The 27,093-nt window shown below is 50.4% G+C and overlaps 1 protein-coding gene across 1 annotated transcript in view; it reads left to right on the top strand.

Annotated features, from left to right (window-relative positions):
* Nucleotides 1–21,476: 21,476 nt before the first annotated feature.
* Nucleotides 21,477–27,093, top strand: part of LOC141976832 (maestro heat-like repeat-containing protein family member 7) — a 56,691-nt gene continuing 51,074 nt past the window's right edge. The window contains exon 1 of the mRNA XM_074937996.1: nucleotides 21,477–21,552. Coding sequence (XP_074794097.1) covers nucleotides 21,477–21,552 — 76 coding nt within the window. The remainder of the gene's footprint in view (nucleotides 21,553–27,093) is intronic.

Below are 27,093 nucleotides of genomic sequence, written 5' to 3'. Positions count from 1 at the left end.
GGCGCTGCAGAAGTCACGGCGGTAACTTCCGTGACCTTCATGACAATCTCGCAGCCTTATCTATGACATGTCTTAGATGTTGGGTTCTGAGGTGTATTGAAAACTGTGGCAGAATTGAGGTCTATCACTTTAATTTGTGAGCTAGTTCCTAGTAGTGCTTGTGGGCTTGTGGGTTCCGAGGGAAGTCATATGATTTGTGACAGTCTGGATTGTAAGAGCCAGCCCAGAGTAAAGTTGTGTGAGGTGTGTCTCGCTTCCTTAGGGAGCAGCCTGCTTTGTCTCTCTCTGGGTTTGGTGGTGTCATTCTGAATTCTAAGAAATAATCATCGTATTATGCTTTAACCTTCCAACAAGAGTACTGATGTTTTTATTTAACTTCTCTATGTATATGCTGGTAACATCACAGGGCAATCACCCATTTGATGGCCATTCAGTAGGGGAGGAAGCATAGGGCATGATGTCACATGGCTTTTGGAGTTGATGGTTTAGGCAGGGACACCATCTGCCTCCACTTCTAAAGATTCATGGCCCCGCTTCCTCTGGAGTACTTTGACAATTCCACGGCACTGTCCATAGAGTTTTGTCCAATCAGGATTGATTAGGTCATCTTTTTATGACAGATTATTTACTCAATATAGTAAATGTCATGAAGAAATTGGAAGAAATCCAGAAGAATCATTCAATCTATAACTGTACATTGCTGGCTGTCTACTGGAAGTCCCAAAATATCAATCAGCCTCCATGGATCATGTCACTTTGAGGAAAATGATCGTAAGATCTTCTGATCATGAATGGAGTAAATGGTTAAACAACAAAATTGTTGAGCACTTGATAAAAGATCTAAGCTAAAAATCTATTAAAATTTGAAAACCACAAATATGTAAAAAAATTCAGAGCTAGAGCTGAATTCTGCAGCTTAATTATTAACACACACATTCAAGCACCCAATCTGACATTTTACACCAAAAAGGTTTACGTCCTCCAGTTTAGGGCAAGCAAACAAACAAAGAATCAGAGAATCTCAGGGTTGGAAGGGACCTCAAGAGGTCATCTAGTCCAAGCCCCTGCTCAAAGCAGGACCAATCCCCAACTTTTGCCCCAGATCCTTAAATGGCCCCCTCAAGGATTGAACTCACAACCCTGGGTTTAGCAGGCCAATGCTCAAACCACTGAGCTATCCCTCCCCCCCAAAAGTACTTCCTTTTGTTTGTTTTAAACCTGCTGCCTATTAATTTCATTTGGTGGCCCCTACTTGTTGTGTTATGAGAAGGAATAAATAACACTTCCTTATCTGCTTTCCCTACATCAGTCATGATTGTATACACCTCAATCATATCCCCCTTTAGTCGTCTATTTTCCAAGCTGAAAAGTCCCAGTCTTATTAATCTCTCCTCATACGGAAGCTGTTCCATACCCCTAATCATTTTTGTTGCCCTTTTCTGAACTAAGTCCAATATATCTTTTCTGAGATCATAGAATCTCAGGAAATCATTTAGTCCAATCCCCTGCTCAAAGCAGGACCAATCCCCAAATTTGCCCCAGATCCCTAAATGGCCCCCTCAAGGATTGAACTCACAACCCTGGGTTTAGGAGGCCAATGCTCAAACCACTGAGCTTTCCTTCCGCCCCCAAAGATCTCTTTGTAATCAGTAAATTAATTTTCCTTATTTTCCACTGACCTGAGTAAAAATCAAAAGAGTTGTTAAAACACCACTTTTACAGGCAAAAGAGCTTTCTTTATCTCAACACAAAGGTGGGATTTTAAATTCTCCCAGGATCCCACAAATTGTAGAGTCATCACATGTGACTGTTTGAAATCATCATATGGGGACACCAAAAAAATCAATGATCAAATAAATAAAAGAACGCCTTGTGCCACATGCAGACCAGAGGGCTCTAGCAGCTCTACTTTAACGCTTTACTGTTACTCAGAAAGTAGAAAACGGACCAGCTTCTCAGTTGGTCTGAATCTGTAGAGTTCCACCAAAGTCCAGGCGAGGAAAGATGAACTCAGAGCCCAAATCCGCATGAGGTGCTGGTTTCCCCCAGCTCCAGTTGGGCCTACTGAGATTTGCAGCTGCTCAGCACCTTGCTTGATTAGTCCTTTAAGCTTTCAAGCATGTGACCAGGAAAACCACTGGTAAACTAAGGGAGTCACTGAAAAATTGAAGCTGATTTGAGAAACCCTAATGTGCTGAATTCACAGGCTATGCAACTGGTGGTGTGAACTGGACATTAGGAATACATTGTCCGGAAAACAGATACTAATTGGAACCCTACTGAACTGGGTCCCAAAACTCCTATTGACTTCAGTGGGCTTTGGATCAGACTCTGAGTAATTGATATGCCTTTTTCACCTTGTGCCCAGCCTCACAAAGTAAAATATACAAAACCTAAATTTCTTCCACATGATACTGGGCAGAGACATATATATAAGGGGCTAACTCTGCTCTCACTGAAATCAATGGAAGCTTTTCTCTTGCATTCAAAGGAGTTAGGATCTAGTTGGTACTAGGACTAAAATATTTTAGCTCTATCTATTAATAGATTCATAGACATTAAAGGCCAGAAGGGACTTGATGATTTGACCTCCTGCATAACAGAAGCGATTTCTGTATCTCAAGCCCGCAACTTCTGTTGTGCTAGAACATGTCTTTTAGAAAGAGACATCGAGTCTTGCTTTAGAGACTTCAAGCCATGGAGAATCCACCACATATTAAATGAGTTCCCTGCCTGAGCACCTGTTCCCTTACCATGGAGTCTCTAATGAAATAAGCCCCAGAACATAAACGAGAGAGATGGGCCAGAGCTGCAATATTCAAAGGCAGATTTTGAACTTCCTCTTTCCCAGCACCAAGAAAAGATGGAAGGGATTTTAACTCAGGGTTTTGACCAAGGTCATTAGATAGGGGAGAATTGCAGAATATGGGTCTGGATAATGTGTGCCCAGAACTTAGAGATGCAGCCACAAGTAGTTTATAATTTAGCATCATTTCCTGCTGTGAATGTGCCCGGGGTGTTTTTCAAATGGTCACAACCCGGTTAGTTTACCCCCATCTGCTCTGAACTTCAAGCAAAGTCCATATGGACATTCCTGACAATGCACATGACAAATTTCTCATTTAAGGATTGATCAATTTTTTGAACAGGTTAAACCTGTTCTTCACCTGCATAAAACTCAGAAAGGGCTGGTGGAATCTTGTTCAACCATTAAATAAAATAAAACAAAACAATTAGCGTTGAGCTGGACTTCAGGAATGGAGACTTCAGCACAAGAGATGGAAGTCTTGAAACTTTTACTCTAGTTGCCACTGGCTACTCCCACTGCGCCCCCACTGCCCGCCCCCTGTGCTAAGCAGCCCTCCCTTCGTTCAGCGTGTTCCCTGGCGCACTCAGGTACCGGCGGGCACTGGGGAGAGAAGTCTTCTCTTGGTTCCTGTCGTCCTTGTGCTGGTAGCGGCAGAAATACTCCCCTGGGCTCTCTGGAGACACGGGCTGGGCTGACTCAAAGATGAATTTGTTTCTGTCCTTGGGCAGCATTAAAATTTCCTTGCCGTCCCTACAGAAGATGACGCGCATCACTGAGGTGTCCATAGGGACGAAGCACAGCAGTGTGATGGTGTCCCCTTGGGGGGTAGGGCCCTTGTTCAGGATCAGTGTCGGGGCAGGGAGGTCACCTTCATGGGGAGGAAACATTATTTGGTGAAATGGCTCCTCTCTCATGGAGCTGACATTTGAATTATGGCAGAGACTAGCCAGGCCCTTGTGTGTCACCCTGGACTGGGCTCACCTCAGCCTGGGGCTTTATGCCATGGGGAAGAAGGGTCTCACTCTCACGAGCCGGATTTGTAAATTCAAACCCAGATGCCCCACGTAACTCAGGGGGAGCTGCCCCCTCCTGCTTTACAACCCCGTCAGCTCCCTCCAGCTCTTCTGCTTTTATCCCTCTTGGGCCAGCTCCTCATTGGGGGTAAATTGGCAAAGCTGCCCTGACTCCAACAGGGCTACGCCTGTTTACTCCAGAGCCTTCACCTTGGGAAGGGGACTGGCAGGACACAACCTGGGAAAGCAGCTGGGTGGAGTCACTAGCCTTCACTTGATGACTTATCCCCACCGGCAGCCGTGTCCCTGGGGTCTGGTTCTCCCTGCCTGGCACTTTGCACATTGCAATCCCAAGTTGTGGCTGCAGTACGTGGAGCAGACTCGCGTTGGCTTTGGTTGCACTAGCTTGAGTAGCCATAGGAGTGAAGCCACGGCAGAATGGGGTCACTGCTCGAGGGTGAACCCAGTGTCTCAGGCTGCCGTGTTGTTACTGCTGTTGTTATCTGAACTAGCCCAGGTGTGTCTACACATGCTCTAATCACACCTCTGATTGCAGGGGGGCACGCCTCGAGTGAGGTCATTGCCATCTGTAAAATGGGTGAGAGAGATGAGCTCAGCCCCTGGAGTGTTGACCAAGGTAGTGTCCATCTTGTAAGTGGGGCTCATCCGGGAGTCAAACTGCTGGGGGCCTCCAATGCTCAGGAGAAGTTTGTTTTTATCAGAGGACTTGTGGGACCTTCTGGGATGTGTGTGTCCTCTCTGGGCCATTCCACAGAGGGTGGAGGGTCTGTGACTTGGGCTTCAGTTTAAGATATAAAAACTCATGCCCTGTGTTCCAAGGAACTCTGGGTCTGAAACCCAGCTGAACCCCCATTTACACACCCGTCATCATGGCCAGAACCCCCAGGACTTCCAGAGCTGAAAGCATAAGTGAGTGAGGCTCTGACACACTCACACCCTCTGTGGACCAGGCCCGGAGTGCGGCATGTACGCACCAAGCAGGGCATTACTGAAGCATGTGGAACTCCACTTGAGTTCAGTGGGAATTGCTCCCATTATGCCAGTGGCCGAACTTGGTCCTCACCTGATGCCAAATTGGTGCAAATTCCACTGCTCTGCCGCGTACAACCTTTCATCTATTTTCAGATCAATTTACACCCGATCCCGTGTGCTGCCATTTACACTCCCATTGGATTCGAGGCCCCCACGCTCATCCCGTGGGTCTGACTCTTCTCCCACTGAAGTCACAAGGAGTCGGGCCCAATGAATCAGCACCAGGCTTTTTTACAGTCAGTGGCAATATCCAAAGTGTCCCCCATGAGACCTGATTCCTGGTGCTCTGCCCCACCCGCCAGACACACAGGGCCTGCTTCTCATTTACACTAAAGCCCCATCCACGGGTAAAGTGAGTGTGAATTTACTCCCTCTGTTAGCCTCCTTACACTGCCCAAGTCCTATTAAGAGGCCTTAGTGTGCCTGAGGATTGGGCCTCTCTGTTCTATAATTAACGTTGTTACACGGCACCGACACTCACCGGGAGAGCGGCAGATTTCCTGACTTGCAGCCAGCGCCCCTGTGCAATAAAATATAAATTCCCATCGTTAGTGCAGCCAGGTCAGTTGGGAGCTTATCAGAGCTACACAAATTTAAAATACATGGAGCTTTTGCCATTATGGTAATGAGCACACGGGGCGTCCTCCTGGTCTCGCGCTGCTGAGCGTCTCTGGTGGCAATCTCGTCCCCAGGCAGGTTTCCTCCACTACAAATTTGTTCTGTCCTCCATCAGTTCTGCCGTCTTCCTAGTCAAGCACCTGCACCTCTCCTGTCAGATCAACAGCCACGCCCACAACCCCAGCCCTTTAGTCACCCTCCTCAGATTTTCCCACTCCCGCCTCCTCTTCTCTCTGCACAGGGTCTCAATAAGGTATTTAGAGGGAAAGCTGGCACAATATGATGTGACCTTCCCACTGCTTCCTTCCTCCCCACATCCTACAGGTTTCTCCTTCTTCTCCCTTTCACAGACACAGAAGTTTCTCATCTACTCATCTCATCCCAGCTTCTAGTCGCTCATCCCCTCCCTCCCTCTTCCGCTTCATCTCTCACTCTCCTCTGGCTCTTTCTCCTCGCAGTACAAACACTCATTAACTCTCTCTTGTCCCTACACTTGGGAAGAATCCCCATAAACATCCACAAAGCTACCTCAGTATCCTCCAGAGCCTGCCGTGAAACTCTCCATTGTCACGCTGCCTACAATAGACCTGACAATGGGGAGGCTGCTGGTGAGCTGAGACTGTATCGTCTCACTGGGTCCATCTACACTGCAGCTGGGCAAGAGCTTCCCAGGACGGGGAGATGGACACGCGCTCGCTCTGCTCAAACTAGACTTACAATGAATGAAAATAATCTAAGTTAATATAAAAATATAAATGCTGCAGAAATCCTGCTGTCATCAGAACTAAAACTCATCTTTCTGGGTTACATGACTGCAAACAGAACATATCAGAACAAATCAGACGTCAAGAATTATAACATTCAATAACCAGTCGGAGAACACTTCAATCTCTTTGGTCACTCGATTACAGACCTAAAAGTTCGCAAAAAGAAAAGGAGTACTCGTGGCACCTTAGAAACTAACCAATTTATTTGAACATAAGCTTTCATGAGCTACAGCTCACTTCATCGGATGCATACTGTTGAAAATACAGAAGATGTTTTTATACACACAGACCATGAAAAAATGGGTGTTTATCACTACAAAAGGTTTTCTCTCCCCCCACCCCACTCTCCTGCTGGTAATAGCTTATCTAAAGTGATCACTCTCCTTACAATGTGTATGATAATCAAGGTGGGCCATTTCCAGCACAAATCCAGGGTTTAACAAGAACGTCTGAGGAATGGGGGGGGGGGGAGGAATAAACAAGGGAAATAGGTTACTTTTTATAATGAATCAACCATTCCCAGTCTCTATTCAAGCCTAAGTTAATTGTATCCAATTTGCAAATTAACTCCAATTCAGCAATCTCTCTTTGGAGTCTGTTTCTGAAGTTTTTCTGTTGTAATATCGCAAGTTTCATGTCTGTAATCGCGTGACCAGGGAGATTGAAGTGTTCTCTGACTGGATTATGAATGTTATAATTCTTGACATCTGATTTGTGTCCATTTATTCTTTTACGTAGAGACTGTCCAGTTTGACCAAAGAGAGATTGCTGAATTGGAATTAATTTGCAAATTGGATACAATTAACTTAGGCGTGAATAACAAGACATAACATAATAAGACAGGCAGAGGGGCAGAGATTGCTATTTGCCCCCATTTGGGCAATCATCTCCAGGCTGTGTGCAAGGAAAAGCAGCCACCCCCACCCCCCAAATAGCCTGTCTCTCCACCCACACTGGTGTAAATCAGCAGTAACTCCCCTCAAGCCAGTGAAGTCCCACCCAAGAAAGGGGAGTCAGGCCCCAAGACACTTACACTGATGCTGCACCGACCCCAATACTCTGAGTCCTCAGGGTCAAACCCAGCTCTGGTCTAAGCAGGACAGGCACCCGCTTACGCCAGTGGCTGAATTCAGTCCCCACTGAATACCAAATGGGTGCAATTTCCACTGCTCGGCAAGGTTTGATCTATCACCTCTTACTGGCCACCTCACGCCCCTCATGTGTCACAGTGCTGTCGACACGGCCACTGGATTTGGCCCTCATTGGTTTAAATTAGGTGCTTTAACTTGATGGAACAAATTCTCAGTTGGTGTAAATGGATGCAGCTCCTTTGACTTCAGTGGAGATGCACCTGTTTACACCAACAGAGGATTTGTTCTGATCTTGTTCCCAATGAAGTTACAAGGAATTCTGCCACAGGAAGCAGGTTTGGGCTTTGTGTGTCAGAGTTAAAAATGGAACCCAGGAGTCCTGACCCCGCAGTGATCTGCTCTAACCCACTAGACCCCACTCCCCTCGCCGAGTCCTCACTCCCAGCCCACTGCACTCCTTCTTAGGCACCTTCTCTTCTTCTAATGTAGCCAACACTCACCTGGAGAGCTACAAATTTCCTGGCTTGCAGCAAGCCAACCTTTTAAATAAAAGACACCACATTCCTGTTAGTAGCGCAGACAGATGTGCTGTAGAACACTTAATTCAGTTTAAAATCAATGGACATTCTCCCAGCAAGGCAACATACAGACACAGGATGGTGACAGCAGCGGAATCCCCTCCTTTAAATCTCTCCTGTGCAATAAACTGCATTTGTTAATCGCACTCTTCCAACTAATCCCTCTCCCTTGCAACGGCTTCTCACCCACCAAACTGCACTGCTGAGTAAAGGGGTCCCTAGGCTCATGGATTCTCAGGCCAAAAGGGACTATTGTGATCATCTGGTTCTGACTTCCTGCAAAGGACTCTACAGAGAACCTGACAAGATGATTCCTGCATCTAGGCAAGCACCTGTGTTTGAGCTAGACAGCATCTCTTAGAGACACATCCACTCCTCATTTAATAACTCCAAGTGACAGACAATCTAACTGCTTCCCTTATTAATCTGATCCAGTGGTAAATGAGCCACACTCCCTACGTGGGCCTTATTCCAGTTTGAATTAGTCTGACTTCACTTTCCAGCCGTTGGCTCTCATTCAGCCTTTGTCTGATCGATTCAAGAAATCTACCTCTGCTGTCAGAAATCTCCCTGCAGAGGGGCTTCTATGCTGTAATCTAGTCACCTTTTAACTTTCTCTCCCACCAGCTAACCAGACTGAGCTCCGTCAGCCTCTCACTGTCAGGCAGCTGTTCCAGACCTCGCATCATTCCTGTAGCTCTTCCCTGAACTCTCACCTTTCCCCCACGTGTGGATCAGGTGAATGAGTGATTTAAAACGGCCCTGGCAATATTCAGTGTTGGGTCCGTGCTAGGGCCTGAGATCGCACAGACATTGCAGCTGCTAAAATATGTGGATTTTGCTGGAAGGGTTGAAAGTGCTTTAAATCCCCTGATATAGAAAACAATAAGCAGGGAAAAGTGACAGTGTGTGGCAGTGCTAGGGATGTACTGGAGACCAGGGGTGTGTGAGCGGGGTGGGGGGTTGGCATAGGCCTCTGTCGGGTCTAGGGCAGTGATGCTAGTCTAATAGCCCACCTGGAACATGCCTCTCAGGACTATTTAAGCAAACAATTCTCTGCCTGTCTCATCTCAGCCTTCTCCTAAAACCCAACCAGGCCCGTTGTGCCCATACTCACAGAGAAGCCATAGGCCCAGCGGCAGGATCATGGGGAGAAGCCGTGATAACCCCACAGGCTGTCAATGCCACAGCAGCATCTGCCTCTCGGGGATCCAGGCGCCATCTCTCAGGCTCTGCTCCTTAGTGTCTCAGTGAGAGAAATGCCGTGGCTCTCTGATCTGGCCTCTCCGCTGCTGATCTGCAGGGACCAGAGAAGCTGCAGGTGCTCTCTGATCTGCCACGTGCTCCCCAAGGTTCAGAGAGAAGAAAAGCCACAGCCCCTGTGAGAGACGGGGCCGTGTCTGCTACCGGCCTCGCAATGGCCAGGGACCTCACTCCCTGGTGAGAGGGGGAGGTTGTTTGCACAGCTCCTCTCTCATGGGTTGGGCAGTTTCTCTGTTGTTCCCAAATGCTGAGGATTGAGGGGTTGATACCCTATCAGACCAGCCCCTCTGAGCCCAACTCTCTACCTTTGGAGTTTGATACTGGATCAGACCAGCCCATCTGAACACAACTCTCCACCTTTGGGGTTTGATACTGGACTAGACCAGCCCCCCTGAGCCCAACTCCCAGGCGAGCCCAGAGAGAGAATTACAGAGCAATGGTGGCTTCCCATAGTTATTGCAGCAACAAAGTTTCTGTTTAAAGCAGAATTTTAAACTTTGCCTAAAATCCACAAGACAAGTCAAATCCACCTGAAAAGTGGAAGCCTGGGGGAGTGGCTGAGGCAGAGTGTGTGAAGGAAATCTGAGGCCCTTTGAGAAAGAGGTTCTCCAGATAAAGCCCCTAAAAATGGAGCTGTTTCCACAATAACAACATTATTTTAGGGTTAGGTGTTGAAAAGGCCCCAAAGGAGTCAGGCACCGCTCACTCCTGGGCTTTCATGGCAGTCAGCGCCTCAGACACTCAAGCCCCTTTGGAAATTCCTCCCTGCATGTCCTGCGCTCACAAATGGCAGCCATCTTTACTAAGGGCAGCTTCCCTTTCACATCCCAAGGGTATAGCAACATGGCAGCTATCTGTCTAGAGGCAAGCCTGAGACTTTAATGCCATTATAGAAAAAGCCTGAAGCTGCCCATGGGGAAGATGGCTGCCATGACACTATGGCCTTGGAATGTGAAATGGAAGTTGCCCCTAGGCAGGTTGCCCCTAGTAAAGATGGCTGCCATTTTCCATTGTTTCCGCTAGGACTGAAGATGTAGGCTGCCCTCTGGGTAATGGTTATCATTTCCATAAAGCCTTGGGAGGCTGCCCATGGCATAGATGTCCAATTTCCTCCTTGTTTTCAAATGGAAGTGAAGCCATAAGCTGCCCTCAGAGAAGATGGCCACCCATGTCCCTGATGTGGCAGAGAGGTTGCCCTAGGTAAAAATGGCCACTCTTTCTTTTTGTGGCCTGCAGGATTGAAGACTGTGGCTTCATTCCCCTTAGAAACAATGGGAAGTGGTGGCCATCTTTACTTGGGGCACCCTCCCTCTCATACCCTAAGGTATCACTGACATGGCAGTGCAGCTTCCCATTGTTTCCAATGGAAGCGGTGGCCATCCTCATAATGGTGGCCTCCATGTCCCCTCATGCATGAGTACCATCTGCTCCTGCCCTCCCCCTCGAGAATTCATCCCATTCCCCAGTTTGTTCCATTTCCCCAGCAGGGCTCTCCAGGGCTCTTCATAAAGAAGCAATCACCCCCCTTCCCCCCCGCCACCGGACAATCCCCTTGTCCCTTTTCTAGCCATGTGGGGGTGACACTGTGCCCTCTCCCCACACTGCCCCCGTGCCCTGGGAGAGGCCCCTGTTGAGCGTTTGCCTCCATCTAATTGCCAGGGTGCTGGATCCAGAGCACCCCATGTCCCATCCCTCTCTGTATGCTTAGTTGCCCATGGGCAGATCACAATGGGGGTCCTGGGACATCACTTGGGGGTGTGACTGAGTCACATGACTGACCCCATAACATATGCTGTGTCTGTTTCTGGATGATGTCCCCTGGTGGCTCCCGCAGGGTTATAAATAGGCTTCTCAGAATTCAATTTTTATTATAATTTTGACACATAATGTCGATATTGATTTTAAAGGTTTTTTTAACATTTCTTATCAATTTAAATGTTCACTATTGGTTAAAATCATGGGGTTTCGGCAACATTTTTATATTTATTGATTTATATTTCACAGTGGAGGAAATTACAACGGGGGGGTCAGACAATAATTATTTAATGACAGTAGACATTGAGATTCAAAAGGTTAAAGCTTCATAACCATTAAAACACAAATTGTCATAATCTTATGTCAAAATATACACAGTAAATATCCTTAAATCAGCCTTTAATAACGTCTCACATGGTATTTCACCTACTTTGCTTAACTGCAAATTTCTATTATTATCGATAGAAATATTTTCTTGTGGGTTTGTGTGCGTGCTGGGAAATTGATGAGACCAGGACCATCCTGATATCTGGAGCTTTGTTTTATATAGGCCAATATACTCCCCCTGCCCCCCGACCGGGGGAAAAAAAGTGTCCCCATTTTTCACACTTGCTATCTGGTCATCCTAGATGGCCGGCCTGGGTTAAAAGGGACTGGCGCAGAGAAGCTGAGCGAGGGCTGAAGTTGGCCTCAATGATCCCTTGCAGCCCCGGGAACGAGGGCTGTGGGACTCCTGACTCCCAGGAGGGGAACTCCCTCCCCAAGATGTCAGCTCAGAGCCCAGAAAGAGCCAATTAAGCTCCCTGGAGCCAATTTCCTCTCAGCACAGTGGGGGATTTTCACAAGCACAAAGTGCAGCTCGGTGTCCAGCTCCCAGTGTGGATCGGCCCCTAGAGGATCCCAGCTAGGGATCTGCCCCTTTTGGAGCAATGGAGCCAGGTGCATTTACACCAGCCGGGGATCTGACCCACAGTCCATAACTTGTTATTTGCCCGGGGAGAAGTCCGGGGTTAGCTGGTGCGTTTCAGTCTCAGTGCGGATAAGGAATGGCTCCCTGTACCAGCATGTAGAGCTCGCTGGACCCCAGACCCATGGCTGAAGGCTGGTGTGAGCATGCCAGAGACTCGCTGGAGATGGGTTAGGCCAACAGCTGACCCTGGCCCCATGCCGTGTTATGGGCCAGATCCTGCACGATTGGGGTCACTGAGAGCTCTCTCGTTCATTGCAGTGAGAGCAGGGTCAGGGCTGACATGTCCATGGCCCTGATCCTGCAGGCCGATGATCCATCCCTTCCACTCGTATGGGCATCCCTTGACTTGAATAGACTCTGGGCAGGCGTCAGGGCCTATACCAGCAATACAGTCTGCAGGATCAGGCCCATGAGCACATACACGCTGGGGAAACACAGCTAGGCGAGTCAGTGGGAGGCTGAACACAGGTTTGTCTCCTGATCATCAGATCTTTAGCTCAGCATATTTTGCATTCACCATAAATATCAGCAAAGAGCCATGAGCAATTCATAGAACCCCCCATGCAGCAGGCAGAGCTGGTATCCCCTTTGTACGGAGCGGCTAAGTGACTGGCCCAGGGTCACCCAGGAAGTTTGTGGCAGAGCAGGGAATTCATCCCTCGCCTCTAAAGTCCCAACCATGGACCAGCCTTCTGGTACTGGTAATGATCACAGTGATTAATGATTAACTGCTATTTTCATAGAATAGTAGAATCAGAGAATATTTTAATTAATTTCAGCTGGGCTTTTCAGATCCCAGGGAAATCCCATCGTTACCCCCTAAAATTTAATCACATTTGGCCGAGTATGTGGCATTTCTGCTGTTTGCGCCCGTGTGCGAGGTGAACATGTAGCATTTTCCCTTCCTGGACGTCATCTCCAGTTTAGGTTTCATCAGACAAAATGTCTGTCATCTTGAGCCAGTGATTTCATGCATGCCAAGATTTACACCTGAATCCGAGTGTGCAAAACAGCATCCCAGTGTGAAAATGGGCATCCCCTTCTGTGTCCAGCCCAGCCAGCTCGCACGGGCTAGTACCTTTTGTGTGTGCAGCGAGTGGGATGGTGCAAATCCGTTGTGCACACAGACATCTGCACCCCCATGTGACATGCTGTGGGTGTGAAGATGGCAAACACACCCACACGCTGGCAGCCTTGGGGTGTGAGTGCAGGGTGGTGTGTGCGGGCTCAGGGCCAGGGTGCAGCCCTTGGAAAACGACAGAGCATTTCGGGGTGACGCAACAACCTCGTTGCTGAGGTTCAGAGCTGGAATCTAACCAGCGATTTCTATCGTCCTTAACCCTGAGTCAGGTGGTGGTAATTAAACATGCAGTTGCTATTATTAAATCCCTTGGAAGCTTCGGTGCGAGGTGGCAAGCTCTGATCCCATCCCGGGCAGTGTTGGCACTTTCAGGTCCACACAGCACGTTACCAGAGGGCTCAGAACCTCACAGGATTGGAGCCTAATTAAGCAAACAATCCTCTGCCCCGTGATCTCACCCTTCCAGCTAAACCCGGCCAGTGCTGGCCATACTCACAGAGAAGCCAGAGACCCAGCGTTGGGATGCTCAGGGGACAAGGTGATAACAGTATGGTCTGGCGATGCAGCAGGGAAGGCCTGTCTGTCTCTGCTCCTCAGCGTCTCAGTGAGCCGTGTCTCTCTCATCTGACCTCTCCCCTTCTGATCTGCAAGAAGCAGAGAGCAGAGAAGCGGCAGGCGCTCTCTAGTCTGGATCTTGGCCCTAAGATTAACGTATGAAAAGCCACAGACTCTTTGCTAAGGTGGGGCTGTGTCTGCTATGGGCCTGGCTGTGGCCAGGGGGACACTCGCTCCCTTGTGCAGGTGGAAGTTGCTCTCCCAGCTCTTCTCTCACAGGTGCTGGGCAGGCTCTCTGCTGTCCCCAAGCTCTGAGTGTTGGGGGTTTGGGTACTGGGTCAGACCAGCCCTTCTGAGCCTAGCTCCCAGCCTTTGGGGTCTGATGCTGGATCAGATCAGCCCCTCTGAGCTGAACTCCCAGCATTGCAATTTCCATATAGACTGGATTTCTTCTGTATCAGACCCCACAGCCTCAGAGAACCCCAAAGACTGGGAGCTGCATTCAGAAGGGCTGGTTTGATCCAGGATCAGATCCCTTCAGTAATCACTGGGCCTACCAATTTATCCTACTATAGGCCCAACTTTGGGAAAGAGGATAAACGTTTATGTAGTGCCACAAGACAGGCTGATGGGAAAAGCTGAAAAGGGGACACAGGAAGATTGAATTAAGCCAAATAAAAAGGCCTAGTGATAGAATTCAAGGTCTGTATTAAGAGCATGCTTGATAAACAGGAGATGTGTGGGATGGGAAATTAATTAATCAAAATTGGTGTGTCAGAAATCAGGCCTGTTGGATAAGAATATGAGAACAGTCATACTGGGTGAGGCCAATGGTCCATCTAGCCCAGTATCGTGTCTTCTGACAGTGGCCAATGCCAGGTCCTTCAAAGGGAATGAACAGAACAGGCAATCAACGATCGATCCATCCCTTGTCATCCACTCCCAGCTTCTGGGAAGAAGCGGCTAGGGACACCCAGTGCATGGGATTGCATCCCAAACTATCTTGGCCAATAGCCATTGATAGACCTATCCTCCAGTAATGTATCTGTGTTTTTTTTTTTTTTAACCCTGTAATAGTTTTGGCCTTCACAGCATCCCCTGGCAACAAGTTCCAAAGATTGACTGTGCGCTTTATGAAGAAATACTTCCTTTTGTTTGTTTTAAACTTGCTGCCTATTAATTTCATTGGGTGATTCTTGGTTCTTGTGTTATGTAAAGGAATAAATAACACTTCCTTATTCACTTTCTCCACATCATTCATAATTTTATAGACCTCTATCATGTCCCATCTTACTCTTCTCTTTTCCGAGATGAAAAATCCCACTCTTTTTAATCTCCCCGCATATGGAAGCTGTTCCATACCCTTATTCAATTTTGTTGCCCTTCTCTGCACTTTTTCCAATTCTAATATATCTTTTTTGAGGTGGGGCAACCAGAAGTGCATGCAGTGTTCAAGATGTGGTCATATCATGGATTTATATAGTGGCATTGTGATATTTTCTATCCCTTTCCTAATGGCTCCTAACATTCCCTTAGCTTTTGTGACTGCTGCTGCACATTGAGCAGATGTTTTAGAGAACTACCCACAATGACTCCAAGATCTCTTTCTTGAGTGATCACAGCTAATATAGACCCCATCATTTTGCATGTAGAATTGTGATTGTGTTTTCCAATGTGCATTACTTACAGAGGTGACATACAACTGTGGCTCATGGGGGAGCACAAATGAAATGTTCTGGGGGAGTCATGTCCCCCCCCCCCCCGCATTTCTCAGCACACCGCTGGTGAGGATGCCTAGCAAGGAGGAGGCCGCACTCCCCCTGGCAGTGGCACTCTCCCTGTGTCCATGCAGAGCGGGGAAGGGAGGAAGCAGCAAGGTGGCTGGCTGCTGACTGAGCCCCTCCCCTCCTCATGGGGCTGCTTCATCTTCCCTGCTGCTGGAGTTCCACGCCTTGCCTCTGCCTCTGCCCCCGACTCCGTGCATAGTCTGCAGAGCAGGCAGCATTGCTGGGACTCCAGCAGCGGGGAAGGAGAAGCAGCAGCTGTGAAGGGGGGGAGAACAAGGCCTAATTGGTGAACAAAATAGCGAGGGGGTGGGCTATGCTGCCCACCACACACTTTTGTGATCTTTTAAAGGCGGGGGTGGCAGGGGAGAATCAAGCTGTCTGTAGGCCACAACGCTGTCTGACGGAAGACCTGGAAGAAGCAAGCTTCACTGCTACAGCCGCTTACCCAGGGTGCCCGAAGTGGCGTGTTACTTTCGGGGACTGTATGGGCCTAACGCGTTAACATGCTGATGTGACTCGGTCACTGTTTAATATTGGAGCGTGACCGAGCCATGTCAACGCCTTGAGGCCTTTGGGCCCCTTTGCTGGAGCCCAACGCCCAGGCCATAAGCTGTGATATTGGATCACGTTAGCTCCTCTGGGCTGAGCTCTTGGGCTGTGGAATTGGAAACTGGAGAGGTGACTGTTTCCAGACCAAACTGCAGCTCAGAGGCCAGACATTTGGGGCCAGTCCCCGCAATGAACCCCACTCAGGTGCCTCCCTGGGAGCAGAGCACTGTGGAAACCCTGGCCCTGTGTCTATGGGGCAGCTCGAATAACGGCAACGAGAATGGTTTGATCATTGGGGAATGAGCATTTTTCCATTTTCCTCCCACTCCAAAGCAGATCAGCTGTTTTTGCTCAAACTTTTATCTCTGGGCAGCGACCAAGCCTGGTAATTTTCACCCCCACCGCCGAATTCTGAGCGAAGCTACAACCCCCTGAAAACAAGATTTACAACAAAGCTGTGTAGGAAGCTACTCCTGCCGCTAGTTCTGACTGCACCGCGTCACACCTGATTGTGCAGTGTGGGAAAGTCACTGCCACCTCGTCCGTAACCAGGGCAGCTGGGGTTATAATACACTGGCAGGGCTGTATCAGATGTGCCCCTAGATTGCAGCAAAGCAAGTCTAATGGGGATTCATCTCTGGAGAGGCAGCGCCTGACCCAGATGGATGTCTATGGAGAGAGTGAGGGGGGAGAGTGGAGAGAAAGCAGGACATTTTGATGCCTGTAATAGAACATACACATGCAGCAGATGCTACCCCTTACAAATGCATCTAACCTACTGCCATGTGATGGCAGAGGGGTGCGACTGAGCTGGCATTGTATCAAAGACAGGGACTCTCAGAGTTACGGCACCTGCTTTAGCTGGAAGGTGGGTTCTTTGCTTTGATTTGGGGGGTTGGGGCTCATGTTTTGTAAATAAATAGAAATTTGGGGCTGGGTGTTAACAGGGGAGATGCTGAGAAATTTTCACTGTAGGATCAAAATATGGAATCTAAAACCAGAGTTATTTTCACGATGCTGTTTTGGCAGCAGTCACCAGGTAGTGACACTACATAGTCTGACAAGTTCTTTTGCATGCAAGCTGTCCGCAGTCATTGAGGATGTGCTATATTGTTGTCAGCTTTATGATGCACGTTACTTTGGGGTGAGCTGTGGCAAGTGGCAGGAGAGTTTTCCCTTTGCCTTTATCTTTCTACATATTTGATTCTTGGAGCGGAGCTGGTCCCTGGAAACCAGGCACTGGTGTTGAGCTGAGATCCCTGAAAGAAGGGTTTGTCTGTGTACCATTTATGGCCATCTCTGTTCCAGGACTGATGCATAGAGTGTAACTTAGCAAGCTGCACTAAGGCTCCGTACAAAGTCGACATCTCTGAATTCTCCTCCAATAAGAAACTGATACGCATGGCCCTGAGACCTGCCATCAGTTTCCAAAGGGCCACACTACGATGAAGCCTCAGAGGCCAGCTGGGAATACAGTGCCCCCAATATGGAGCAATCACAGTTGGGTCACACTTGGGTCAAATCCTGAGCCTATTGAAGTCAAGGGCAAAACTCCTGTTGATTTTAGTGGGGCCAAGATTTACCCCCTAGCTTTGGAGCTAGATTGCGTGCTGACTAATAGCAATGCTCTCACCAGAACCCCTCCCGATGGTGTTTAGTTGTTAGCGGGTTTTGTCAGCTGCAGATTGATGGACACCGGGGGTGCTGGAGTCACTTTAGAGGTCTCCTCTGAACTGGCAGGACTTGGAGTTCAGGTTTTGTTTTCAAAAAACAGGCCCTTTGACTGTGGATTTTTGGGTCCCAGTCATTGTGTTAAGCATTGAAAGACACACACAGGGGACACTGCACTTTACACACATTGATTGCCAGGGCCAAACCACACACCAGCAGTAACAGCTGCGCTGCCAAGTGTGTTTCATTCCAAGACTGAGGATCTCCAGTGGAGGAGGCCTGAGAATGTGAAGCCAGAATCCGAGGCGCACCGGCAGAGCTGGGTGGGTGGGTGGCTGGGAGCCCAGCTCTGGGACAGCAGGGCACTGACTGTCAGGGTTGAGAAGAGAAAATATAACATGAGTAGAAATCGCAGGAAGAAAGAGCAGAGCCACAAGCCACCTATAAATAAGCCCAGCCTGAGCTGTGGTCAGGAAGCGAGTTGGTGCGACTCTGGAGACACGTGCTGCTGGTGCAATGCACAAACACAGAGACCCGGCCGCAGGCCGCCCCTGGGCTGTGGTCACTGTATTACCAGAGGTATCTCCAGTGCAGAGTTGCTCCCACTGCCCCTGCCGGGCCCGGCTTTGCTAGCAGCTCGTAGCCCTTTGTACCACGGCACTGAGGAGTATTTTTAACAACACAGACCCGGAGCGAGGCTGCTCCTGTGACACAGAGACCCCTCCTCTGGGGTATCATAGAATCATAGAATATCAGGGTTGGAAGGGACCTCAGGACATATCTAGTCCAACCCCCTGCTCAAAGCAGGACCAATCCCCAACTAAATCATCCCAGCCAGGGCTTTGTCAAGCCTGACCTTAAAAACTTCTAAGGAAGGAGATTCCACCACCTCCCTAGGTAACGCATTCCAGTGTTTCACCGCCCTCCTAGTGAAAAAGTTTTTCCTAATATCCAACAGTAGGTGCAGCCCAGACCCTGAGTCCCTGTGATTCATTCCCTGGTGATACCTAGCCCCTGTCACTGGCTACTCACAGAAATTCCAGAGCCTCTGCCCCCCACAGGAGCAAGGTACCCCAATTTACTGGTTTTACCTTAACCACCCATGCCTTTAAACCACACAGCTCTCATGAGCACTTACAATAAAACCCAGGCAGGGTTATTTAAGAAAGGATAAAGATTGAACTAGAAACAAGAGAAAGTAATGGCAACAAATGGTTATACCAGAGAACAAAATCATAAACGACAAACCCGGGTCTACACTGATTAAGTTACCTTTCCTAGCTAATAAAGTAGGCTCCCCTTATCTGAATGGGCCATTACAGAGACATATTCTCCCCTGGTGACTAGTTTCTACTCCAAGTCTGGAAATAAATTCATTATTCCTTAAATATTACCCGTACAAACACCTCACAATGATTATGAGTCGTGACAAGTTACTCGCTCTCTGTAGCTATCTTACACATTACTCTTTATGGATAATATCCTCTAAGATGTATGTTCAGTATTGTGAGTTTGTCTGAGTTGAGGGTTGTTTGCAAAGAACAAGGAACCCTTTGCCCAGAAGTCTCTGTGTCTCTGCTCTGTCTTTGCCCTTTGGGGCTCTGGGTGTATCCACAGGGCTAGACTGTGAGAAAAATCAGTGTGAGAGGCAGGGTGTTCCTTTAACCTGGCTCTGTCACACCTGGGGGACCCTGTGCCTGTCACATCCAGGAGGCCCTGCCCCTGTTACTCCTGGGGGACCCTGCATCTATCACATGGGGGAGACCCTGTGCCTGTCATATCTGCATGGAGGGGGGCGGTGGTGTCCTGCATCTGTCACATGGGGGAGACCCTGCGCCTCTCATACCTGGGGGATCCTGTGTCTGTCACATCCAGGGGGGTCCTTCCCCTGTCACACCGGGGGGACCATGTGCCTGTCATACAGGTGGCCCTGCCCCTGTCACATCTGAGGGGCCCTGCCCCATCACACATGGGGGACCCTGCCCCTATCACACCTGGGGATCCTGTGTCTGTCACATCCAGGGGGCCCTGCCCCCTCACACCTGGGGGACCCTGTGCCTGTCATATGGGGGAGGGCTGTCTCTGGGGAACCAGCGTGTCTGACACTCCAAGACACAGCCCATCCTGAGCCTCACAAGAGAAGCATCTGAGAGTCATTTCCATCTTGCCTTAGTGGGGGAGGGCCCCTCTGGCCACAGACGCACGTCAGGGCTGCTCCCAGACACACTGCTAGAGCCCACAGCCCATCCAGTTCCTCTGCTCCCCACCCCGTGGTGAGCCAGTCCCCAGCTGGTGGAAGTCCATGCTGATGTCGGTGCCGTGTGCCCATTTCCACCAATCGAGGCTCAGCCCCTGTATTGTTATATTTGTATTGATATTGTCTCAATTGCAACGGTATCTGCACTGGTGTGGGGGCTCCAATGGCAGGGTTAGGGCCAATTAAGTGACTGATCTTTCAATCAAATCCATGTGTCCTGTTGAAGGATTGGGGCCTACAAATCTTGCAATCTCCTTAACTTGGGGTTTTCTGGCTTTTATTTGCTTAACTATCAACGTTAACTTTGCCCCAGAGTAGCTGTGTGTATTGTCAGAGCCGCGGGGACTGCCACTCACCGCTCTCTTGCTGTCTGGTGCAGGTGCTGGGATCACAGGCCAGGAGCCCTGCAGCTCCCCTGATGAGTGAGAGCATAAGAGACGTGGAAGAAGGGGAGACACAGAAAGGAGTGAAACTCCTGACAATGGCAACAGGAGGGCAGATGGGAAGGTGTAGGAGGGGGATGGGTGGGGAATGCCTCTTGCATGATTGCTGCCTGAAATCCTCTTAATCAAACAGTAAATTGGACTTCTCACAGTGCCACACCATAAACATGACTGGAAATGAAGCACACTTGGGCCAGATCCTCAGCAGGTATAAATCAGCATAGCTCTGCTGACTCCAATGGAGTGGTGCCGATTTACAGCAGCCGGGAATCTGGCCCAATGTCACTGGGATACATATCTAACAAACTTTCCATCTGTAAATCTTGGCAGGCTTGGAGCTAATACAGGTGTGTATTAATGAGACCAGGGTACTGCACTAGACTGAATTAGTCTTAAATCTCCTGCTTTGCACCATATTTGTTTTAATTTCAATGAGAAGAGAGACAGCTCGTTCCGTCAGCCAAGCGTGTTTCTCATCTAATTCATCACGGATGCCTAGTTCCCTGCCTGGCAGAGTTAAGTTATCCACCTCTGGTGACTCCCCGCGAGTTAGCCGAACTCCTGCGAGAACAGCCACACTGCTGTGTCCCCGCTGGCTCTGCACTCGCTCGCACGTGGGGCTGTGGATTCTGGGGGCCTGTCCCGTCGCTCTGAGCGATGAATTGTGGGAGAGCTTCTCTGTCCTTTCTGGGCACTCTAGGGGAACGGTGGGAGGGCACCGGAGGACTGGTGACACGCAAGTGGCACATGCCTGGATCCACGCTACAGAGGGGTTGGGTTGACAACTGATAAGTTGATTTCACTTGAGTTTTCCCTGTACCCCCTCTTGGACGGGCCAGCTCCAGGTAACAGCACCACCACACTTGAGTTAAGGGATTTTTATGTGGATGGGATTCAAGTTACAGGCACATCGGAGATATAACTTGAGTTAATGCTGCAGTGAAGACAAGCCCTTCGTCTCCTCTCAGAGGCATATTTCAATCTATTCTTTTTGTTGCAGGTGACTTCCCATCTCCTACACTGTCCCTGAGCACCTCTTCAGCTCAGGCGGGGGACCCCGTCTTGGCTCAGTGTTCCCTTCATCCCAACAATGTAGCTGCTCTCGTTATTTTCTGTCAGGATGGCAAACAAATCTCAAGCCAATTGACCACGTCAGGCCGGTCACTGCCTGTATTGACATGACATCTCTGTGCGGAGCTCAGGCCAGTTTAGATGTATGTACCAGTACAGGATCAACCAGAACCAGGTGAACAATTCTCATCTCAGTCTCCCCCGGACCTTGAATGTACCAGGTGAGTTGTTGGACTCCTACACAATGTGAGGAGAGGGAAGGGAACAGCTGGCTGGTGTCAGACATTTTAAAATTTTTTTGGCTTCTGCCACAGGAACCTGTTCATGGCGAGGCAGGTGGTGAGCTGTGATCATTACCGAGCTGGACTGGGATTGTGCACAGCCTGTTAAATCTGAGGGTCTGTCCCAGATCAAGGTGTCAATTGATGAGGCTTTGGATAAAATGGATAAATTAAACAGTAATAAGTCCCCAGGACCAGATGGTCTTCACCCAAAAGTTCTGAAGAAATACAAATATGAAACTGCAGAATTACTAGCTGTGATATGTACCCTATTGCTTAAATCAGCCTCTGGACCAGATGACTGGAGGGTAGCTAATATAATGCTGATTTTTTAAAAAAGGCTCTGAAGGCGATCCTGGCACTTACAAGGTGGTAAGCCTGACTTCGGTACTAGGCCAAATGGTTGAAACTATAGTAAAGAACAGAATTATCAGACACATAGATGAACACAATATGTAGGGGAGAATCAACACAGCTTTTATAAAGGGAAATCAGGCCTCATCAATGTGTTAGAAGGTCTATAAAGTCATGAATGGTGTGAGGAAAGTGAGTAAGGAAGTGTTATTATCCCTTCACATAACAGTAGAACTAGGGGTCACAAGATGAAATTAATAGACAGCAGATTCAAAACAAACATAAAGTATTTCTCCACACAACATACAGTCAACCTGTGGAACTTGTTCCAGGGAGGTTGTGAAGGCCAAAAGGATAACTGGGTTGAAAAAAAGTATGAGATAAGTTCCCGGAGGTTAGGTCCATCAATGGCTATTAGCCATGATCTGGATGTTTCTAAACCTCTGACTGCCAGTAGCTGGGACTGGATGACAGGGGATGGATCACTCATTAATTGTCCTGTTCTGCTCATTCCCTCTGAAGCACCCGGCATTGGCCCCGATCAGAAGACAGGATACTGGGCTAGATGGACCATTGGTCTGATCAAGTCTGGCTGTTTTTATGTTCTTATTAGATTTCTAACTCCATTTTCCAACCCCACCTCTTGGCCAGTTTCTCTTTCTCATCCACTCATGATCGTTGTGGGCAGGGATTGACATTTATCCTGTCTGTAAAGCTACCAGCTCAATGAGACCTGACCTGGATTTGACCGTCAGGTGCTAGTGTATTATGATTATTAACTATGATTACACCAGCTGGGAATCTGGATCACTGATGTCAATGCAGCGGGGCTGATCTGCACGAGCTAGAGATCTGGCCCATTGACTCCAGTAGAGCGGGGCCAATTTACACTGGATGGGATCTGGCCCAGTGTGTCTGAGGCTCATCTGGAGAGACGTGGTCTAGGGATTTGTAGCAGCTGCGTCTCTGGGATGATCTCTGCTTGGCTGGCCACTGAACCGCTGAACGTCCCTGATGTTGTCTGTGTTTTTTGCCCAGGCCAGAAGCTGATCCCGATCACTGGCCCCAGCCCTGAGGATCCACCATCTCAGGAAGGTGAGTGACTAGGGTTGCCAACTTTCTAGTTTCAGAAAATTGAACATCCTTGCCCCGCCGCTGCCCCGAAGCCCCTCCCCCTACCCCATCCCTTCCCCACGGCCCCACCCGCACTCACTCCATCCCCCCTCCCCCGGTCTCTCACTCTTCCCCACCCTCGCTCACTTTCACCAGGGCTGGGGCAGGGGATTGGCGTTTGTGGGGGAGTGAGGGATCCGGCTGGAGGTGTGGGCTCTGGGATGGGGCTAGGGACGAGGGGCTCAGGGTGTAGGAGGGTGCTCCAGCCTGGGGCCAAGGGTTTCGGAGCGAAGGAGGGAGCTCTGGGCTGGAGCAGGGGGTTGCGGTGTGGGGGGAAAGATGAGGGCTCCAGCTGTGGTGCGGGGTCTGGGGTGGGGCTGCGTATGAAGGGCTTGGGGTGTATGAGGGGGCTCTAGGTTGGGGCCAAGGGGTTCAGAGTGTGGGAGGGGGGTGTGGAGTCCTGGAAGGAATTCGGGTGTGGGAGGGAATGTGGGGTGCAGGCTCCAGGAGGGAGTATGGGTGTGTGAGGGGGCTCTGAGTTGTTGCAGGGGGTTGGGGCCCGGGAGGGGGCTTGGAGTGCAGGCTCTGGGTGGCTCTGGCTGGTGTGGTTTGTGGGGGTCTGGGAGGCATTGATGTCAGGTGGCCCCTTAAATAGCAGCCACACCAGCACTGCCCTGGCATTTCCCGGGTGTCAGAGGCTGCTCTAACAGCCATGAATCCTGGACACCTGGCTCGGTGAGGACAAAAGTTTTTCCTGTTCTCTGGAATGGGGGGGTGAGAGAATTCCCCGCTAGTGACACACCCACCCCACTGCTGCCCCTGGCTCGCTGCTCCCCCAGCATAGTGCAAATCACAGCAGCTCGAGGGAGAGAGCTGATGCAGGCCCCCCCTCCGCCTCCTGCCATTTGCAGTGGCCCCCAACCCCTCTCCTTCATTCTCCCCCACAGCCCGGCTGCTGACTGGGGCCTCCACACTCAGCTGCTGTCCGACTCTGTTCGGACCAGTTCCCAAGCAGAGCAGCCCAATTTTACCCCATGCTTCCACGCAGCCCATTCATCCCCGGGAGGAGAGTGACCTGCCCACAGCCCCTTACCTGCTGGCCGCATGGTCCCGAGTTGAACCCAGCACAGTAGCCCCACAGGGCGCAGGTTGTGGGACCCAGGACAGGTGGCTGACCCCTCCTCTCTCAGCTCCCAACAGCTGGGGAGCAGTGGGCCGGGTAGGGAGGGGGCTGAAGGCACTTCCTAAAGGCCACAGTGCCTGCTCTGCAGGGAACCCCTGGCCACCGCAGAGGCTGCTGCCGGGGGTTAACCCCGCCGGCCCCAGCCTGCAGCCGAATGCCTTTCCCAGCCCCTCCACTGGGATCCACCCCCTGCCAGCGGGGGCTCGCACCGCCCCCGAGCTCCACAGAGAGAGCTGCTGCAGGCCCCCTCCTCATCCCCCTGCCGCCAACCAGACTTTTAACGGCCCAGTTGGCAGTGCTGACCGGAGCCGCCAGGGTCTCTTTTCGAAAGAGAAAACTGGATGCCTGGCAACCCTAAGACTGACTGTGTTCAGGCCTAATTCCCCCAGCGCTCAGCACGCTGAGATCACGTTGGGTCTGAACTCTCAAGAATCTCACCCTGAGTCCCTGACCCACAGCCCATCGGCATCCCTGGGACCCTGGCACTGAGTCCAGTGGGCCGGGCTTCTCCTATGTTCAGAACTGGGAGGAGGTGTCCTGTTCTAGGCCGGTCCTTGAGCAGCCCCTCTCCAACCTCCCCCACAGCAGGGTGTGTGGGGAGGGGAACAGCACATATAGAAGCGTCCGCAGCTGAGGGAGACCCATCTGTCTCCCCACAGCCATTCCCCCCTCTCACCCTGCAGCTGGCAGCATCTCCTACTAAAGCAGCTTCTGCGTCGTTGCAGCGATGGGAGAGGAAGCAGAGATGGGATCATTTTACACCCCATGGCCAAAGCACCCGGCAGCTTGGGAAAGTGGAAAGAGCCTCCCCTGTGGGCTGGGAGCTGGGGGTGGGGAGAGTTCAGGAATCCCCGTTCTGCACTGTTACAAGAAGGGGGAACCGGGATGGAACCAGAGGACCCCCGGAGGGCAGACTGGAATCCACCCAACAGCCTCAAGAATGGGAGAACCAAAGAACAAGATAACATCTAGCAGCACGGAGCCGTCAGGAATGTGCTATCTGCTGATTGATTCAGCAACAGCATGATGAAGCAATTCCCATAGACTGGCATAGGAAGAAATTCCAATAAAAATAGACTCTAAAAAGTGAGAACTTTGGGGTCTGATTCTGCAAACCAACTTCCAGGAGCATCAGATGAGCATCTGACAAGGCCCTGCTCCCTCCTCATGTCCAGGCCACCTGGCCAGTGGCTTGGCATGAGCAACTCTAAGGCTGGTAACTATGATAACAACCTTGCAGAACCTGTGTGTGTGTGTTTGTAGGAATGAATGTGTGACTAAATATGAGATTGAATGGAATGTTATAGCTATAACTAACTGCTAACTATGATTCTTTCTGTATTCACAATAAATATGGTGTTTTGCCTTTTTCCCTTTAATGAGATCCTGCTGGTTTTTATTTTATTGGTATAACAACGGAAGGTCCCTCCCATGACCCTGGTGGGGAAGGACAGGCTCTAAAGCCTTGGCGAGGCCAGAGCAAGTCTGGGCTGGGGCATTCCATGGCTGGGGAGTCACACACTGGCTGGTCTGTGACTCGTCTGCCTGCCCATTGTGACACGCCCCTGCTGGCTGGCACAGCCTCATCCCCTCACTGCCAGGCTTGGCTCTGGCAGAGCGAGAGCTGGCACGTGCCGCTGGGGAACGCTGAGACAAGCAGCTCCAGCTCCGCCACCGGCAGCAGAAAGTGGGTGGCCCATTTACACGCAGGCTTCTGCCCACTCCTGACTCCAGGTAGGAGAATCTTCTATTGCCCACCTCTGCTTTTCCATTGCATCGCCAACCACCCCGAGGATTCCCCGAGCTCCTGGCTGGGTGGCGCACGTCTGCAAAGTGCCCCGGTGCCAGCCGTCTAGCCTGGTGCCAGTGAGGAAGTGGGCAGCGGCATGCGCACAGGAGGGAGTCTGGGGCGGCTCGACAGAAGGGGTCGCACCAGTTGAACCCAGAGGGGACGGAGACAAGGAGGATCTCCTTCCTTAGAGGTTTTTAAGGTCAGGCTTGACAAAGCCCTGGCTGGGATGATTAAACTGGGAATTGGTCCTGCTTCGAGCAGGGGGTTGGACTAGATGACCTTCTGGGGTCCCTTCCAACCCTGATATTCTATGATTCTATGAGGGTTTGGCAGGGCTGGTGGCACGGCACGGGAAGGCGGCACAGGTGGTTAGATGAGGCATTGGGCTGGGACCCAGGAGAGCTGTGTTCAGTTCCCCGCTCCTCTGTAAGTCTTCTGCGTGATATCAGGTGAGTCCCTGTCGCTCCGGGCCTCAGCTAACGAGGGAGAGCACGTCCCTGCTCTGCGGAGGGGGCGTTGAGAGCCTAAATACCACAACACCTGTGTGCTAAGCCACTGGCATGATGGGGCCAGGTAAGTGCCCAGACACTGAGGTTGCCGGGGGAACAGGCATTCTCCGGATGCCCGGAGCCATTGTTCCATTCACCAGGACAGTCCGATGCCAGGACAGTCCCCCTGAGCTCTGGAGAGGACTAGAGGTGCCTTAGGACTCCTGCCGTGCAGCTGCTGGGGAGTCAGCAGGAGACACTGGGTGAGGAATGGAGCCCCCCAGGGCAGGGGCCATTCAGGAGACCCAGCGTGGGGGGAATCAGGCCTGGGATTCTCTGCAGCGGCTGCTCCCACACAGGCCTTGGAGAGAGGAGCTGTGAAACCCCCACAAAGCTCTGCCCCGGCACAGAGCTCTGTAGCACTGGGACCCCGTATGCGTGAGCCGCAATCCAGCAGGGCCTTGGGCCAGCCCCACCCTCTCCCATTGCCCCACTCTTTGAGGCCAGGGCACAGTTCACAATTTAGCACGGACCAGCTGCAAGGATCCTGG

The sequence above is a fragment of the Natator depressus genome, chromosome 23, assembly GCF_965152275.1.
Source record: "Natator depressus isolate rNatDep1 chromosome 23, rNatDep2.hap1, whole genome shotgun sequence".
NCBI lineage: Eukaryota > Metazoa > Chordata > Testudines > Cheloniidae > Natator > Natator depressus.
This window is presented reverse-complemented; position numbering and strand designations above follow the sequence as displayed.